Source organism: Littorina saxatilis, linkage group LG10, assembly GCF_037325665.1.
Source record: "Littorina saxatilis isolate snail1 linkage group LG10, US_GU_Lsax_2.0, whole genome shotgun sequence".
Classification (NCBI taxonomy): Eukaryota; Metazoa; Mollusca; class Gastropoda; order Littorinimorpha; family Littorinidae; genus Littorina; species Littorina saxatilis.
In genome coordinates, this window is record NC_090254.1 from 25,578,679 (window position 1) to 25,595,750 (window position 17,072).

A 17,072-nucleotide genomic window follows, 5' to 3' on the forward strand; every position below is an offset into this window, starting at 1 on the left:
GTATTTTTGTGTTTCTATAACCCACCGAACTCTGACATGGATTACAGGATCTTTTTCGTGCGCACTTGGTCTTGTGCTTGCGTGTACACACAGGGGTGTTCAGACACTGAGGAGAGTCTGCACACAAAGTTGACTCTGAGAAATAAATCTCTCGCCGAACGTGGGGACGAACTCACGCTGACAGCGGCCAACTGGATACAAATCCAGCGCGCTACCGACTGAGCTACATCCCCGCCCTAAGACTCCCTCAATTTTAAGACCTTGCTTTTCCAGATATTCTGTTCATAAGCTGTGTAAATGTACCTCCATGTTAAGACTTCCTCCTTTTTAAGACCTGATTTTCTCAGTTATGTGAAGGTATTAAAAGGGGGGGGGGTCCTCTGTAGTTCTGTTTGAGAAGATTTTCGGTGGTACAGAAGAACTGCCATTTGAAAACTTCCATAAATCTGACAAAATCAGGTGCTAGGAATGAGGGAAACTAAAAGGCATGGTCCTTCTGCATAAACAACTTGGCTCATCATCTAAGATCTTGACAGGTTTTTGCATCCGATAAGACCATCCCTTCTTTTGGACACATGCCAAAAACAAAAGCCTGGATGCTTCCTGTTCAGAGTGGGCTTTTTTTTTTACATTTAGTCAAGTTTTGACTAAATGTTTTAACGTAGAGGGGGAATCGAGACGAGGGTCGTGGTGTATGTGTGTGTGTGTGTGTCTGTCTGTCTGTCTGTCTGTCTGTGCGTGTGTGTGTGTGTAGAGCGATTCAGACTAAACTACTGGACCGATCTTTATGAAATTTTACATGAGAGTTCCTGGGAATGATATCCCCGGACTTTTTTTTTCATTTTTTCGATAAATGTCTTTGATGACGTCATATCCGGCTTTTTGTAAAAGTTGAGGCGGCACTGTCACACCCTCATTTTTCAATCAAATTGATTGAAATTTTGGCCAAGCAATCTTCGACGAAGGCGGGACTTCGGTATTGTACTTCAGCTTGGTGGCTTAAATATTAGGCCCAAAAAAAAAAAATTGTCTGTTTAGGGTAACATGACCAAAAAAAGTAGGGTCGGTAGGTAGGTAGGGAGGGTTTTTTTTGTGTTTTTTTTTGTGTGTGTGTGTGTAAATGCTATGTTGGCTGAACATTCACTTCTTATATTTGATGAATACATGTTTCAAAACTAACGTATATTAAATGAAACGCCAAATGTCTCTTTTTAGCATTTTTACCTCTTTTTTTTTCTTTTTTTTTTTGAAATCAAAAAAAAGTTTTTGGGTCGGCGCCAAATCGATAGGGTCGGTCGGGTTACCCTAAACAGACATTTTTTTTTTTTTTGCCTTAATTAATGATTTTGGTCATTAAAAATCTGAAAATTGTAAAAAAAATAATTTGTTTTTAAAACGATCCAAATTTACGTTCATCTTATTCTTCATCATTTTCTGATTCCAAAAACATATAAATATGTTATATTCGGATTAAAAATAAGCTCTGAAAATTAAAAATATAAAAATTATTATTAAAATAAAATTTCCGAAATCGATTTAAAAACAATTTCATCTTATTCCTAGTGGGTTCCTGATTCCAAAAACATATAGATGTGATATGTTTGGATTAAAAACACGCTCAGAAAGTTAAAAAGAATAGAGATAAAGAAAAGCGTGCTTATATAATCCTTCTCAGCGCAACTACTACCCCGCTCTTCTTGTCAATTTCACTGCCTGTGCATCGAGCGGTGGACTGACGATGCTACGAGTATACGCTCTTGCTGTAAAAATGCAGTGAGTTCAGTTTCATTCTGTTAGTTCGACAGCTTGACTAAATGTTGTAATTTCGCCTTACGCGACTTGTTTACATTTAGTCAAGTTTTGATTAAATGTTTTAACATAGAGGGGGAATCGAGACGAGGGTCGTGGTGTGTGTGGGTATGTGTGTGTATGTGTGTGTGTGTGTGTGTGTGTGTGTGTGTGTGTGTGTGTGTGTGTGTGTGTGTGTGTGTGTGTGTGTGTGTGTGTGTGTGTGTGTCGGTTCCTGATTCCAAAAACATATAGATATGATATGTTTGTATTAAAAACACGCTCAGAAAGTTAAAACGAAGAGAGGTACAGAAAAGCGTGCTATTCTTCTCAGCGCAACTACTACCCCGCTCTTCTTGTCAATTTCACTGCCTTTGCCACGAGCGGTGGACTGACGATGCTACGAGTATACGGTCTTGCTGAAAAATTGCAGTGCGTTCAGTTTCATTCTGTGAGTTCGACAGCTTGACTAAATGTTGTATTTTCGCCTTACGCGACTTGTTAAGAAATATTTTTGTTAAAGCCACCTGTGTCGAACTGTAAAATTAGTTCATTACAAAAAATCCCATTCTGCACAGGATGTAGATTTTTGGTATGTGTCCAATTGGAGGGATGTTCTTGTTCCAAATACAAATCGTGGCCACGAAGGTCTGAGACGTTGAACTAAACTGTTTTCATGGGAAGGACTGTGCCTTTAAATCCGATGTAAATTCTACAGTAGAGTCTGTCATATGACAACTAGTCAGAAACTTTGAATCTATGTTAATGCCCTTTATTTCATGTCAGTGAGGAGTACAACTTTACAGTACTGCTTCAGCAATCTAAAACCTATTAAATTACATATCTTACCCAACTCACATATAGCAATTAACCCTAGTTCAGTGCTGGATACGCTGTACGCGTCCCCTTGGTAACCAAGGGAGACCACTCTAAAAAAGAGAGTGCTCTATCCCATAATGCCAGACTAACTACTAGCCTGACTTCCGTATGCGCGCGCATACACCGCCATCTTATCATTCCATACTCAGCGATCAGACAAGCTGGTCGCATTTGTGTACGCTCTGGCTGTTGTTCAGCCTATGTTGCTTGGTCTGTGGGACCGGGTTTCTTCTCCTTGGTTTTCTTTCGTCGTCTTACCTTGCTACTGTATTGAGGTGAGATCGTTCTTTGTTTTGTACTTGTTGTAAAGGCGTTGTTTGGCCATTTTTGACTTGTGAAATTTTTTCGAAAAAAAATTTTCTGAAATATTTTGACAAAGTCGTACATGCTATGGCTGATAACGTTAAGAAGAGGCAGAGTTCTAAGCAGGTGGCTGCTGAGTCCTCCCCTCCCAGAAAGATGCATAGAGAATCTAAACAAACCGTCGCGGGGGTGTTAGAATCTGACTCAGAAAAATGTGTTGATGTTTTGATAGGCATGCCTTCTGCCGCCATTTTGCCGGCGGCCATTTTGCCGGTGAAACCTTTGGATAAGGTTACTAATGTGGCTAAACCTGCTAAAGCGGTTTCTGCTCCTGCTGTTTCTGGTCTGGCGGCCGCGGACGTGGCCTCTCTTTTGCTTGCACTTAGTTCACAGGTTTCTTCACTGGCGGAAGAAATTTCGTCTACACGGGCTGAACTGCGTTCACTCCCTTCTGGGGTGACAGGTCCGTCATCTTTGGCAAAGGTGGTGGCGGGCCCTTCTGTTACGGTGACTACAGCTGATGTTCATGCTGTTCAGGATGGGGATGAGATTATCCCACTTTCGTCGGGTGGTCTGTCTCCTGGTGGTTCGCGGTCACAAGGTATGTTTGCTACACGAGTACCTGGGTTCTCCGGGGAAAGTGTAGCGCGTCTACAGTCAAAAGTAGCCACGGGCATCGCGCTCACGGGTGAAAGTTCTGATACCCCGCCTGGCCATCGCCGCTCTGTCGGCCGGTCAGGGGGGGGTAAGGACACTGTAGAGCGTACGGAAGGTTCGTTGCTTTCTGCCGCGCCATTTGACGTTAGGCAGTCTGTGAGACTTCTGCTTCCACCTCCGGGGGAAGAAGGCAGTGGAGATGGGTCTCTGTTTGACTATGGCAGTCAGGCGGGGAGTCAACTCCCGGACTGTACAGATGTGCAGGACGACTGTCTGGGCGATGGCACTTCCGTTCTGGGAGAGGATGCCGGTGTCCGTTTGCCGTCTAGGTTGGGAAGTGCGGTGGCGCTTGCAGCTGAAACGGCTTCGAAGTACTTTGAAGAGGGGGTGGTGGAGAGCAAGTCGCAGTTTGCTCCACCGCCCTCGGCTTGGGGGGATTTTCGTGTTGATAAGAATACGAAGGGTTCTTTCAAGTTCATCGAATCGCCTTCTCTGGCGTTCGAGATGTCGAAGGTGTTGGTGAAGGGTTGGTCTAAGGGGGTGTCTCCTGTTCCGTTGTTGGCACAACACAGGGAGGCTCCCGAGGCGGCTGTACCGTGGTTAGCGAAGATTGGTCAACAAGTTCCTTGTTCGGCTAATATGCGCAACTTCAAGCTGGTGATCAACCCAGTCAGACTGATTGATTCCTACTCTTTGCCTATGTCGGTACTACCGGTGACACCGGAACTGACGGCTCTGAGGGAAGATGGCTATTCGAAGGAAAGGCCTGTCCCTTGTACGGAGGCATCTTTGATGTCTTTAGAGGAGACAGGACGCTCTCTGATGGAGTTGGCCTCTGTGTCAGAGTCACTCCAGAGATCGTTGTCGAGGTCGATTGCTACGTCGCTCGATCCCTTTGAGTTCCGGTTTGACGCTTCCTCGGAAGATGTGATGACTTTGCTGGCTACTTTGGCCAGGGTGTCACAGGAACAAATGGCGTTGTCGGCTAGATTGTACACTTTTGCTGTGTATTCTCGCAGGTCGGCTTTTTTGACGGGGTCAAGAATTAGGGACAAGGTGACGATCGATGCTCTGAAGGTGTCTCCCGTCATGGATGGTTCCCTTCTGGGTCGCGCATCTTTGGATGCTTTGCAAAAGGAAACGCACGAAGCAAGAGATCTGGCTATAGCCAAGGTTGTTCGTCAAGGTTTTCAGAAGCCTCAAGGCAAACCTCAGGGTCAAGGCAAGACGCAGTCTTCGTCCGCGCCGGCGGGCAAGACTCAGGGTCAGAACTCTTCTTTTCGGGGTAGGGGGCGTGGTTCCTCTTCTCAGAGGGGGGGTTCTTTCGGCGGGTCTAGGGGGTCGGGGCGCAAGCCCCACCCCCAATGATGCCCTCCCGAACTTTCGGTCCCGCTAGCCCCCACCGTCGTGGTGGCGGGCGGCCCCTCCAGGGCCCTCACTACCTGGTCGCGCTTGGTGGCCAGCCAGTGGGTTTTAGGGGTGGTCAGTTCGGGGTTCCGGCTACTCTGGGCAGAGAAGAAGGCACCTCTGTCCAGGATACCTCCGCCTTTCAGATTTCCAAACGATCCCGAGGCCAAGTTGGCTGTGCAGGGGGAGGTAGTTGCTCTCCTGCAAAAAGAGGCGATCGAAGAGGTTCGCGATCAGGGATCGTTGGGATTTTACGGCAGGCTCTTTGTGGTGCCCAAAGCATCGGGTGCGTGGAGGCCAGTTCTAGACCTTTCATGTCTGAACAGGTTCCTGAGAGTGGTAAAATTCACGATGGAAACGCCGGCGTCGGTGAGAGAGGCTCTCCGTCCGGGGGATTGGGCCACGTCCATCGATCTCACGGACGCTTACTTTCACGTGCTGATGCACACAGCGGACAGAAAGTGGCTGCGGTTTCGGTGGGGGGAAAGGATTTTCCAGTTTCGGGCTCTCCCGTTCGGTCTGTCCCTCTCTCCTTGGATCTTCACGATGGTCGTTCGTCAGCTCTGTGCCCTAGTGAGGCAGGAGGGGGTGCGCCTCAGGGCGTACCTCGACGACTGGCTGATTTTGCACCAGAATCAGGCCTTATGCAGCACACACACGCACAGGGTTCTCAGCCTAGCGGTTCAACTCGGGTTCTCAATCAATGTGGGGAAGTCCGAGTTGGAGCCTTCACAGGGGTTCACTTATCTGGGCATAGAGTTCAACACAGTGGAGTGGTCAGTTCGTCCTGCTCAAAAGCGGGTGGACAAACTTCAGTCGCTGATCCGGGAGTTGCTCGGAAAGAATGTGGCCTCGGCTCGGGAGTTGTATTCTATCCTGGGTCAGATGGAATCTATGGCCTTGCTGGTTCCGTTGGGAAGAGTGCACAAGAGACCATTTCAGGCGGCGGTGCAGGCTCGGTGGGATCAGGCAACTCAAGCTTGGAGTTGTCAGGTCGAGTTGGGAGATTGGTTCAGGAGCACCACAGGTGTCTGGCTTCTTCCTTGGGTGTCCCAGGGTGTCCCCATCACTCCCCCGGCTCCGGAGAACAATCTGTTCACGGATGCGTCTCAGACAGGGTGGGGAGCTCATTTGGCGGATCAGACGGCTGCGGGTGTGTGGGACGTCAGTCAAGGGTCCTTGCACATAAACGTCTTGGAGCTGGAGGCTGTGGCCTTGGGCCTGAGGGCGTTTCTTCCTTCTCTGGCGAGCAGTCATGTCAGAGTACATACAGACAATACGACTGTTGCGGCTTATATAAATCGCCAGGGGGGGACGCGCTCGCAGGTTCTGTCAGACAGAGCATGTCGCTTGCTGATGTGGTGCAGTACGCATCACATTCGGTTGTCAGCAACTTACCTGAGGGGCAAGCTCAATGTGTTGGCGGATGCCCTGAGCAGGGGGGACAAGATACTCCATTCGGAGTGGACCCTCTCGCATCAGGCCTTGGAGCGCCTTTGGGTTCAGGTGGACAAGCCGTGCATCGACTTGTTTGCGACAAGGTTCTCGGCAAGGCTCCCGCTTTTTGTGTCTCCGTTCCCGGACCCCCAAGCCTGGGCGGTGGACGCACTCGAGATGGACTGGACGAATCTGGTGGCTTACGCGTTTCCTCCTTTCTGCATTCTGGGCAGGGTAATAAGGAAAGCAGACCTCGAAAGGCCAGCGCTAGTGCTGGTTGCGCCTCTCTGGCCCAGCCAGCACTGGTATCCGGATCTGGTACGTCTGGCCGTTCGTCCTCCCATCCCACTCGCTCTAAGGATGGGCGAACTTCTGCAGCCTCGGTCAGGCATTCATCACGTAAACCCGCAAATGCTGCAACTTCACGGGTGGGTGTTATCAGAGACTCTCTGCTTAGGGCAGGGGCCTCTGTGTCTACTCTGAAGCTGGTTCAAAACGCTCACAGAGAGTCGACCAACTCTGTTTACGCTTCGCATTGGTCTTCGTGGTCGAAGTGGTGTCTTGAGAATAATGTGAATCCTCTGGCGCCTAGGTCTATGCAGTTAGCGAATCACTTGGCGTGGCTAGCTGATCAAGGGGGTTCTCCCTCTTCGTTGAAGGTTAGAAGGTCGGCAATTGCCTCTACTCTCAGGCAACTTGGTCACAAAGTTAACTTGTCGGGGGTTATCTCCGGCGTTATTAAGGGCGCTTCCCTTAAGTTGGCTCGTGACAAAACAAAGCTCCCGGCGTGGGATGTTTTTTTGGTGTTACGTTTTCTTGCGTCAGAGGACTTTGAGCCTATCCATTTAGCCAGTCTGGCAAATGTAACTCATAAAACTCTTTTCTTGGTCTTACTCGCTACGGCTAGACGTGGTAGCGAGGTGCACGCGTTGTCGGGAATGGCAAATGATATCTCCCGGGAGAAAGACGGTTCTTTTTCTCTTAGGTTCAGGCCTAATTTCTTGGCTAAGAACCAAAAACCAGGTCAACCATCCCCTCTTATCCGTATTCCCCCTTTGAGCACAATCCTGGCCCCGGGAGATGAGGATGTTTTTAACTGCCCTGTACGAGCACTCAGCAGCTACCTGTCCCGGACTCAGCCTATTCGCTCTATGTCTCAGAAACTGCTCTTTATATCACTCAATACGGCTCGGGGGAAGGACATTTCGAAAGTTACGCTAACCAAATGGGTTTCGTCTACCATTCGGAACGCTTATATCTGGTGGCAAAGACAATTAGGGGATACCAGAATGGTGTTGCCCCTTACGGCTGCCAGGACTCACGAGGCCAGGGCGTGGGCTTCGTCGTTGGCAGTGCTGAGATCAGGTCGTCTTTCAGAAGTTCTGGAGTCGGCATACTGGAGATCGGAAGACGTTTTTATAAACTTCTATCTCCGGGAGGTGGCTGGCATACGTCAAGATGGCAGCTCTGCTTTGCCCTCTTTGGTGGCTGCAGGGCAGGTTCTTGTGGATTGATATGGTGAGTACCCTCCTCCTATGATAGCAATCTGCTATATGTGAGTTGGGTAAGATATGTAATTTAATTAAAAATTTTAGTAATAAATTTTCATTTGATTAATATACTTACCCAACTCACATCGTTTATTCCCTCCCGCCTCCCCGCTGTGGGATTTATGGGGGTCTAAAAAAGGAGTGAGTTGGGCTTCGTATAGGAATGATAAGATGGCGGTGTATGCGCGCGCATACGGAAGTCAGGCTAGTAGTTAGTCTGGCATTATGGGATAGAGCACTCTCTTTTTTAGAGTGGTCTCCCTTGGTTACCAAGGGGACGCGTACAGCGTATCCAGCACTGAACTAGGGTTAATTGCTATATGTGAGTTGGGTAAGTATATTAATCAAATGAAAATTTATTACTAAAATTTTTAATTTGCTTTATACAGTAAACTGCAAACTGCCTTTCTTCCATTTTGAAAATGGTGTCAACACACAGTTGTAAGTAATTTTGCAGCATATTGTTGGAACCGTGTCATTTTTTATTTTTTTTTAATTTTTTTAAAGATACAAGATACGACATTTAACTACACAGCTGATTGTGTTTTGATACCAGATGACGGAGACCACAGTTCCATGGCTGGTCGCAACCCTCCCATCCTGGAAAAATGGATGCAGGGACGGGATGAAAAGAAAAGGCAGAAAAATGGACAGGTAATTGGGTGTGCCTCCTTTCATGTCGGATTCCAGCGATGTTTGCACTAAACTGGTGGTGTTGGGTTTTGCAGAGAATTGGCAGCAAGACATCAATTTAACTCTATTTAGAAGGTTAAAGCAGTGGCCACATTTGCGTTACATTTCACGCCTTATTTATCTCATGAAAGTTTTCATAGAGCAGGGTTTTGCTGAGTCGCCACACGTTTATGAAATTTGTCATAAAACGGTTCAACTTGGCTCCACACTTCCTACACAATTTATGATACAGTGTTTGTGTACTTGTTCTTGCAGAAACACTCAGATATTATGTTCAAGAGTGCATCATGACTTCTACATAAGTCAATAAGTTGGCGAATCTGCCCAGCAGAATCAATGCTATCTTGTTTGAAGTCAAACCCCTCACTGGCGAGTGATGGGCATCACACTCATTGGTCAAACACTGCTCGGCTTGTGTTTCTCGCATAAGAAATAGAACATGGTAGCTATCCTTACGGTTTTAACAAAAGCTCACAGGTGAAGCGATTTTAAATGTTGTTTAACGCCGTCACGGTTAAACCATTAGGAGCATAAAACATGGGTGAAAGCGCTGCACCAGAAAGTAATAATACATGACAAAAGTGCATATCGCCTGGTGTGAAAAATAATCTTTGCCTTGCCTTACCAGGCATCACCTTCCCCAAACCATGCATAAGTTTGGCAGGTCTGCCAAAATAAAGACAGTGTTTGTTTAGCATGTACACCTCATTCCCAACTTGCAGCTCAAAACAACATCTCTGTCATTATTTACTCAATTCATGGACAGATAGTTTAGTGGCGTTGTAGGGGTTTATAATTCTCTCTTTTTTGAGTGAAAGGAAACTGTTCAACTTTGACTTTCAATTCCTTATTTACTGTTCACTTTGCGACCACATCTGGACTGAAGATTAAGTACGCCCATCTACTTCGAACGCTAGAGAAGAAGGAAGAAGAATTATTCCTGATAAGACTCAATTGTATTCAGTGTACATGTTGGCTTCCGTCCCTTGGATATGCCTGAAGTAATTAGGTGTATGTTACACGACACTTGAGATTGCCACAAGTTCTCAAACGTCGTATAGTTGTGTTCTTTTATTCTACGTCGCCCGTCTTCGCAGCAACAGAAAACAACTCGTCAAATTGAGTTCGAGGATTTATTCAGCATTCAATACATACAACTGCACAACTAGCAGAACTCAAATAGAAGCTTTTTTACATACAAATCGCGCTGGCATATATAGTAAATACTCAATCTCGAGAATATTCCAGACCGAACATGAAACAACTACATTATACGAGCCGTGCATGGACTAAACTAGCGACATTCTCTGTGACGTACATCAAAAGGGCCGACGCACTTAATCCGAACGAACGCCACGAACTCACACTAAGAACAGCATGGTAAACAACTTGTTTTGACAGGACTAGAAAGTTCACCTGCATTCTCGTCCAAGCATAAATATTGTGTTTACAAAATATAATATCGGTACTTTCCCACAAAGTAAAAATAAGTCAACTACATGCAACACACAAAACTGAACCAAAGCTCAGCAACGGTAGCGTTTCCTAACATTACCCCCAACACCAGAAGAAATTTACCTAATTTCTTTCAATCATTGAAACGCTACCTGTACACATGTTATGTATACATAACAGATTGAAATCCAGGTATGTACATTAGTCTGTTGGAGAATGAACACAGTTTTAATCACATGCTCGGCTGAGAAAATCTGCTCCAACATTGTCTGAACCTTTGATCGATTCCACTCGCATATCAAAGTTCTGCAAGTACATCACCCACCTCATGATACGATTATTCACAAACTTTGCAGAGTTCAGGTAGGTGAGGGGTTTGTGATCAGTCTGAAGCACGAATTTCACCCCTTGGAGGTAGAGTTCAAATGTCTTGATTCCCCACACGATGGCTAAACACTCTTTCTCCATGGTCGAGTAGTTCTTCTCGGCTCCTGACAGCTTCTTGCTGGCATAGCTGACCGGAAACGGTTTACCTCCATGTTCTTGCATCAGCATGGCGCCGATCCCTTCGTCCGATGCGTCTGTACGCAAGATGAACTCTTTGGCAGTATCAGGAAGGCGTAGCACCGGGTCTCGTGACATCAGGTCGCGCACGGTCTGGTATGCCTTCTCCTGAGCTGGTCCCCAGAGTATTCGGTTGGGGCATCCTTTTCGGGTCATGTCCGACAAAGGCGCCGTTATGGCGGCGAAGTTTGGAATGAACTCTCTGTAGTACCCAGCCAATCCAAGGAAGGATCGCACCTGCTTCTTGGTTTCAGGACGTGGCGCATTGAGGATCTTGGTGACGTTTTCCAACAAAAGCCCCTTTTGACCTTCCTTCAGTGAATGACCTATGAAGTCAACGTTGTCGGTCCCCAAAATGCACTTGCTGGGTCTCACGGTCAGATTAGCTTTTGTCAGGCGGGAAAACAATTCCCTCAAAGTCTCCAGATGCTCCTCAAAGGTCTCCGTGTGGACTAGCAGATCATCCCAGTAGTACACAACATTCTTCATTCCTTTGAGCATTTTTCGCATTCCCCTCTTCAGGGTAGCACCACTGTTCACCATGCCAAAAGGCATCCGCAGGCACTCATACGTTCCGTCTGGAGTTGCAAAGGCGGTTTTTGGTATGTCCTCTTCGCGCACAGGAATCTGCCAATATCCCTTGCTGAGATCGATCTTTGAGATCTTACTGCCAGTCAACCGTCGGAACAGATCAGCCGCCGTCGGCATTGGTTCAGGGTCAAACACGGTGATCTTATTCACTTTCCTGAAGTCAATGCATACCCTGTTTGTACCGTCTTTCTTCTTGACAACAACAACGGGAGATGAGTAAGGGGATGATGACTCACGGATGACCCCCATCTTCAACATGCTATCGATGTCCTTCTTCAAGGATTCCCGAGCCTGAAACGGGATAGGGTATGGTTTTGACCGAACAGGAACGTCAGATGTGAGGTGGACTTCATGTTCGACCAAGGACGTAGAGCCTGGAACATCAGAGAACCTATGGGTGAAGTCGCCCATAAAATCATGCAGCTCCTTCTGCTGATCTTCTGTCAGGTCAGGTCCTAACTTGACGTCATCCACTCCCTCTTTCTTGTGGAGGTCTCCCAACTCCAGTAGTTCCTCGCCGTCGAACTCGTCTAGTTCGGCTGGTTCTTCCACACTTGCTGCGACCTGTACTGCTTCCGGAGGTCTCTCCACATACAGTTTCAGGAGGTTAGCGTGGTAGATCTTGGACTTCTTGCCGACATTCACCTTGTAGTCGTTGATCCCTACCACGGCCTCAACCTCGTATGGGCCTTTCCACTGCATCAGTAGTTTGTTGTGATCAGTGGGAAGCAGTATCAGCACTTTGTTACCTGGTGTAAACTTCCTGTTTACGGCTTTGCGGTCGTAGTAGTGCTTTCCGCTATCCTGAGACTTTCTCAAGTTTTCTCTCGCAATCTCGAGAGTCTCCTCCAGTTTCTCTCGCAACTCGAACACGTACTGGTAACTGTTCTTCACTTCAGGTGTGTCCACATCTTTCGTCCACAATTCCTTTAGTATTTGCATCGGGCCTCTCACGGTCCGCCCGTACATCAGCTCGAACGGGGAGAATCCAGTGGACTCTTGTGGCACCTCCCTGTATGCAAATAGCAAGGCATTGATGTAGCGATGCCACTGCCTTGGCTGCTCACTGCATAGTTTCTTCAGCGTGGACTTCAGCGTCGCATTGAATTTTTCGACCAGCCCATTGCACATCGGGTGATAGGGTGTCGTAGTCAAGTGACGAATGCTCAGCAGCCTGTTGACCTCTTCCATGCATTCAGAGACAAACTGTGTCCCCAGGTCTGTGAGGATCTCTTCATGAACCCCAATTCTGCTGAAAATGTCCACAAGTGCCTCGGCAACAGTCTCGGTGTCAATTTTCTTCAGAGGCACGGCTTCTGGGTACCTGGTTGCATAGTCTACCAGGGTCAGTACCCAACGATGACCCGCTTCACTTGGCGGTTTTATCTCGCCGATGAGGTCAATGGCCACCCTCTTGAAAGGTCGGTCAATCAAAGGCATCTTCTGCAACGGCACTTTCGGGACCCTTCCTCGAGGTATGGTTTTCTGGCAAATATCGCACGATCGGCAGAATCGACTCACATCTGCATGCAGTCCTGGCCAGTAAAACGCAGCCTGGATTCTGTCCGATGTCTTCTTGACACCCAGGTGACCTCCCATAATAGAGTCGTGGGCCACCTCCATCACCTGGCGCCTAAGTGGTTGAGGCACCAGAACTTGACGTAATGGCTTCCCACCGTTGACTCTCGGGTGCTGGAACACTCTGTACAGGATCTTGGCCTTTACTTCAAAGTGCACAGTGCCTTCGCCCTTAGTCATCTCCTTGACAGGACGACTCCTGTACTTTGTCAAGGTCAAATCAGCTTCCTGTAGCTGAATCAGCCGATCCCTGTCCACGACAGCAGTTGCAGAACTGTTGGTGACCCTGAGTGGCGTAGTTGTTTTGTCCTTCTTCGCCTGGGCTCTGGTCGTCACAGCGCTTACAACCTGCGGCTGGTCGCGGCGATGCACAGTTGCTCTGTCATCTCGTAACAGTTCGCTGATATCTTCATTCGCGAATGGCAGTGGGTCTTCCTCCTCAACAGCAGGCTGAGCTGCGCCCTTTCTCCATTCGACATCAGGGTCATCAGGACGTCTCGCACCCCCAATGTTCCCAATTAGTAGATCGTACAAGGGCTTCTTCAGGCAGACGGCCTCAACTTCTCCGGTGAAGTATGGAGTATCGATCTGGATTTTTACCACTGGTGCCTTCACGCATTTGCTGTCAGCCATGAGCGTCCACTTGAAGTCACCAGTGAACTTCTCTGTTGGCACCAGATCCTCTTTGACGATGACCCCATTGCAGCCCGAATCTCTGAGAACAGTCACTTCCTGCTTCTCAACAAATCCCTTCGACACGGGCATGTTCGACACTGACACAGCTGCGCTGGCGACGACAGAGATTGACTTGCCATTGGCGAGTAGAAGCTGGCCATCAGAAATACATTCTTCCACGTCCGATGGTGTAGCCACTTGCTCGGCAGCCCTTGGAAGTATGACGCTGCTCGCACATACTTGTTGGTTCGAGCCACTCGTTTGCCTCTTGTTGTCGTAATATCTCCGTCGATGTTCTTGCGCTTTGTCATTGACATGTCCGTTATTTTTCTTTTGGGGACAGTTGGCGACTCGGTGGCCCTTGGCATTGCAATGGAAACACGTTATGTTCTGCCCTTCATTGGATGATGGTGCGGACTCAGTCTGTCCCTTGGCAGGTTGGTTTCCCTGGTTCCCGCTCTTCTGGAAAGGTTTCGATGACTTTGACGTCCCCAGGGTCCTTCCATGAGCAATGAGATAACGCTCAGCAGCATCAGTAATGTCCTTCAAACCCCGCAGTTTTTGCTCTTCCAAGCGGGTCGCCAGGTCCTTCGGGCAGGCATTAAGGAACTGCTCCTTCACGATCAAGTCCCGCAGACTCTCGTATGACTGCTCTTCACCTGATAACTCCACCCACTTCTGCAGGTATGACGACAGGCGCTCCACAAACTGGCTCGGTGTCTCTCCAGACAATGGCTGGCATTCGCGGAAGCGTTGACGGTAGCCCCTTTCAGTGAAGTTGTAGCAACGCAACAGAGCTTCCTTCAGTACCTCATAGTCTCTGGCGTCATCGTTTGAGAGTCTAGTGTAGACCTCAAGTGCTGCCCCAGTCAAATGTGCGCTGAGTTGAATCGCCCAGTCGTCGCGCTGCCATCTAGCACTCTCAGCGAACCTCTCAAATCTTGCAAGGTAGCAGTCGATCTGGTCCTTCCCGTCAGCGAATGCTGGAAGTTTCGGTGCCCTGTGTAACATTTGCTGCTGGTTATCTCTTTGGCGTGGTGTCTCGTGCTGATTTAGAACACGCACCATTTCTGTCTGAAGCTCCAAGCGTTTCGTCTCCATTTCTATCTGGAGCTCTAAGCGTTTCAGCTCAATTTGCCTTTCTTTACGCTGTGCTTCTCTTTCTCTTTCTTCACGCTGCGCTTGTCTTTCTTTATCTTCACGCTGTGCTTGTCTTTCTTCACGCTGCGCTTGTCTTTCTTCACGCTCACGCTGCGCTTGTCTTTCTTCACGCTGCGCCAGCAGTCGTGTCTGGGACTCGACGAACTCCGTCAGCTGCTTGCCTTTCAGTCCCAGTTCAACTCCTTTTGCCCAGAACTCAGCCATTCTGGTCTTTTCCGGTGCGTTCGTCTGTATTCTTTCACAGCCACGAACGTAGACGAATGTAGTCTTCTAAAAGAACACAGTCTCTACTGCACCTCCGATGCTTCTCTCGTCGCTGTTCACCTTCGTAGACGCAGGCTGCCACCCTCCTCGTCTAACGTGACGGCGCACTCTGCTCACGATACGTACACGACGTACCTCAGTCGTATTTCGTAGTATTAATGCACTAGCTCCGCGACGAAGTCCGTCTCGTCCAAACGGCAGCTAACCTCTGTAATCCCGATACACTCCGGCGTCGCTCACCGTACCGAGCTGCGGCGATTACCAAACTCTTCACCAGTCACACCGAATCCACGGTTCCGTAGTCTCAATACTGATCCCTCAGGATACACCCGATTGATGGCTACCTCCTGTGACTGTCTTGACACTGGTCCTTGTTGCTGGAAAACCCTTGGCGTTAAACGTAGATCCCGGCTTGGCCCCCAATTGTTACACGACACTTGAGATTGCCACAAGTTCTCAAACGTCGTATAGTTGTGTTCTTTTATTCTACGTCGCCCGTCTTCGCAGCAACAGAAAACAACTCGTCAAATTGAGTTCGAGGATTTATTCAGCATTCAATACATACAACTGCACAACTAGCAGAACTCAAATAGAAGCTTTTTTACATACAAATCGCGCTGGCATATATAGTAAATACTCAATCTCGAGAATATTCCAGACCGAACATGAAACAACTACATTATACGAGCCGTGCATGGACTAAACTAGCGACATTCTCTGTGACGTACATCAAAAGGGCCGACGCACTTAATCCGAACGAACGCCACGAACTCACACTAAGAACAGCATGGTAAACAACTTGTTTTGACAGGACTAGAAAGTTCACCTGCATTCTCGTCCAAGCATAAATATTGTGTTTACAAAATATAATATCGGTACTTTCCCACAAAGTAAAAATAAGTCAACTACATGCAACACACAAAACTGAACCAAAGCTCAGCAACGGTAGCGTTTCCTAACAGTGTAAGATTTTTAAAACAGAATTACGTCATTGACTAAGACATTTGCTAGGCTAATGGTAGAAACCTCTCTCTCTCGAGCTCTTTTAAGCTCTCTTGAGCTCTCTAGAGCTCTCTAGAGCTCTCTAGAGCTCTCTAGAGCTCTCTCTCTCTGGGGCGGGGACATAGCTCAGTTAGTAGCGTGCTGGCTTTGTAACCAGTTCGTCGCGGGGGTTCGAATCTCCGGTTAAGAGAGAGAAATAGTTCTAGGAGTCAACTTTGTGCAGACTTATCTCCGACTTCTGTGTCAGAACACCCTGGTGTGCACACATGCGCACAAAAAAGATCCCAAGTTCACGGTGAAAGTCTCAGGGCTTGGAAAACACGAAGACACGCATGCATCATCTCTCATCTCTGATTATCATGATCGTATCTCGATACCTTGACAAGACAAACCTAATGCTGGCGTGTCGAAGAAGACAGCCTCAGCGGGCTTGTTTGAGTCAAAGTATCACACCATATGCTAAGTGTATTACCAATACCTGTCCCAATATAGGCCAACTGGTGTAAGAGGATGTTAAACCCTAACAGTCAGTCAGTCTCTCTCTCTCTCTACTTGACCGCTTGTGAGGAACTAGCTGAAAGGGAGATAACCGATTTGAACAGAAACTGTGGTGGGACATAGTTGCTTCCCTTGGGCTTTGGGAAGCAGTTTTTGCGTGCAGCTGCCTCAATGTGCTTGCAGCATCATATTCTTATAAATGTATTTTGGCTCGCCAGAGGTTTTATGACTGGCGTCTTTGGGAATGACAAGTGACATGAATTAAGGTTTGGGTAGTGTTACTAAGAAAAAGATACTTTTATACTGGGTTTAGCCTTAGGTCATGTGTGCGTTCTTACCTTACATGAGAGCAGGGATTGGCACAGCAGCTGAATGTAGAATAGCTCTAGGGTGTTATTCTCAGGTCTCTGTCTTCGGTAGCAGATGCATACTTTTCTGATTTGATGCATTTGGCTGATGTCTTTGACATGTAGGTGGTCTGCTGACGATCATTTTTTGAGTCACTTGAGAAAAAGTGACTCTATGTAATCGGTCAGTGTTAGTCTGTCCACCTTAACGTTGGACTTTTCT

The 17,072-nt window shown here is 47.7% G+C and overlaps 1 protein-coding gene and 1 long non-coding RNA gene across 3 annotated transcripts in view; both read left to right on the forward strand.

The window, feature by feature from the left end:
- LOC138978507 (uncharacterized) overlaps positions 1-17,072 on the forward strand; it is a 102,372-nt gene that overhangs the window by 36,545 nt on the left and 48,755 nt on the right. The gene's annotated exons all lie outside the window — the stretch shown is intronic.
- The window catches only part of LOC138978506 (uncharacterized), a 38,424-nt gene that overhangs the window by 11,808 nt on the left and 9,544 nt on the right, over positions 1-17,072 (forward strand). For both annotated transcript variants that reach the window (XM_070351243.1, XM_070351244.1), the window contains one exon: positions 8,578-8,675. In XM_070351243.1, coding sequence (XP_070207344.1) covers positions 8,578-8,675 — 98 coding nt within the window. The remainder of the gene's footprint in view (positions 1-8,577; positions 8,676-17,072) is intronic.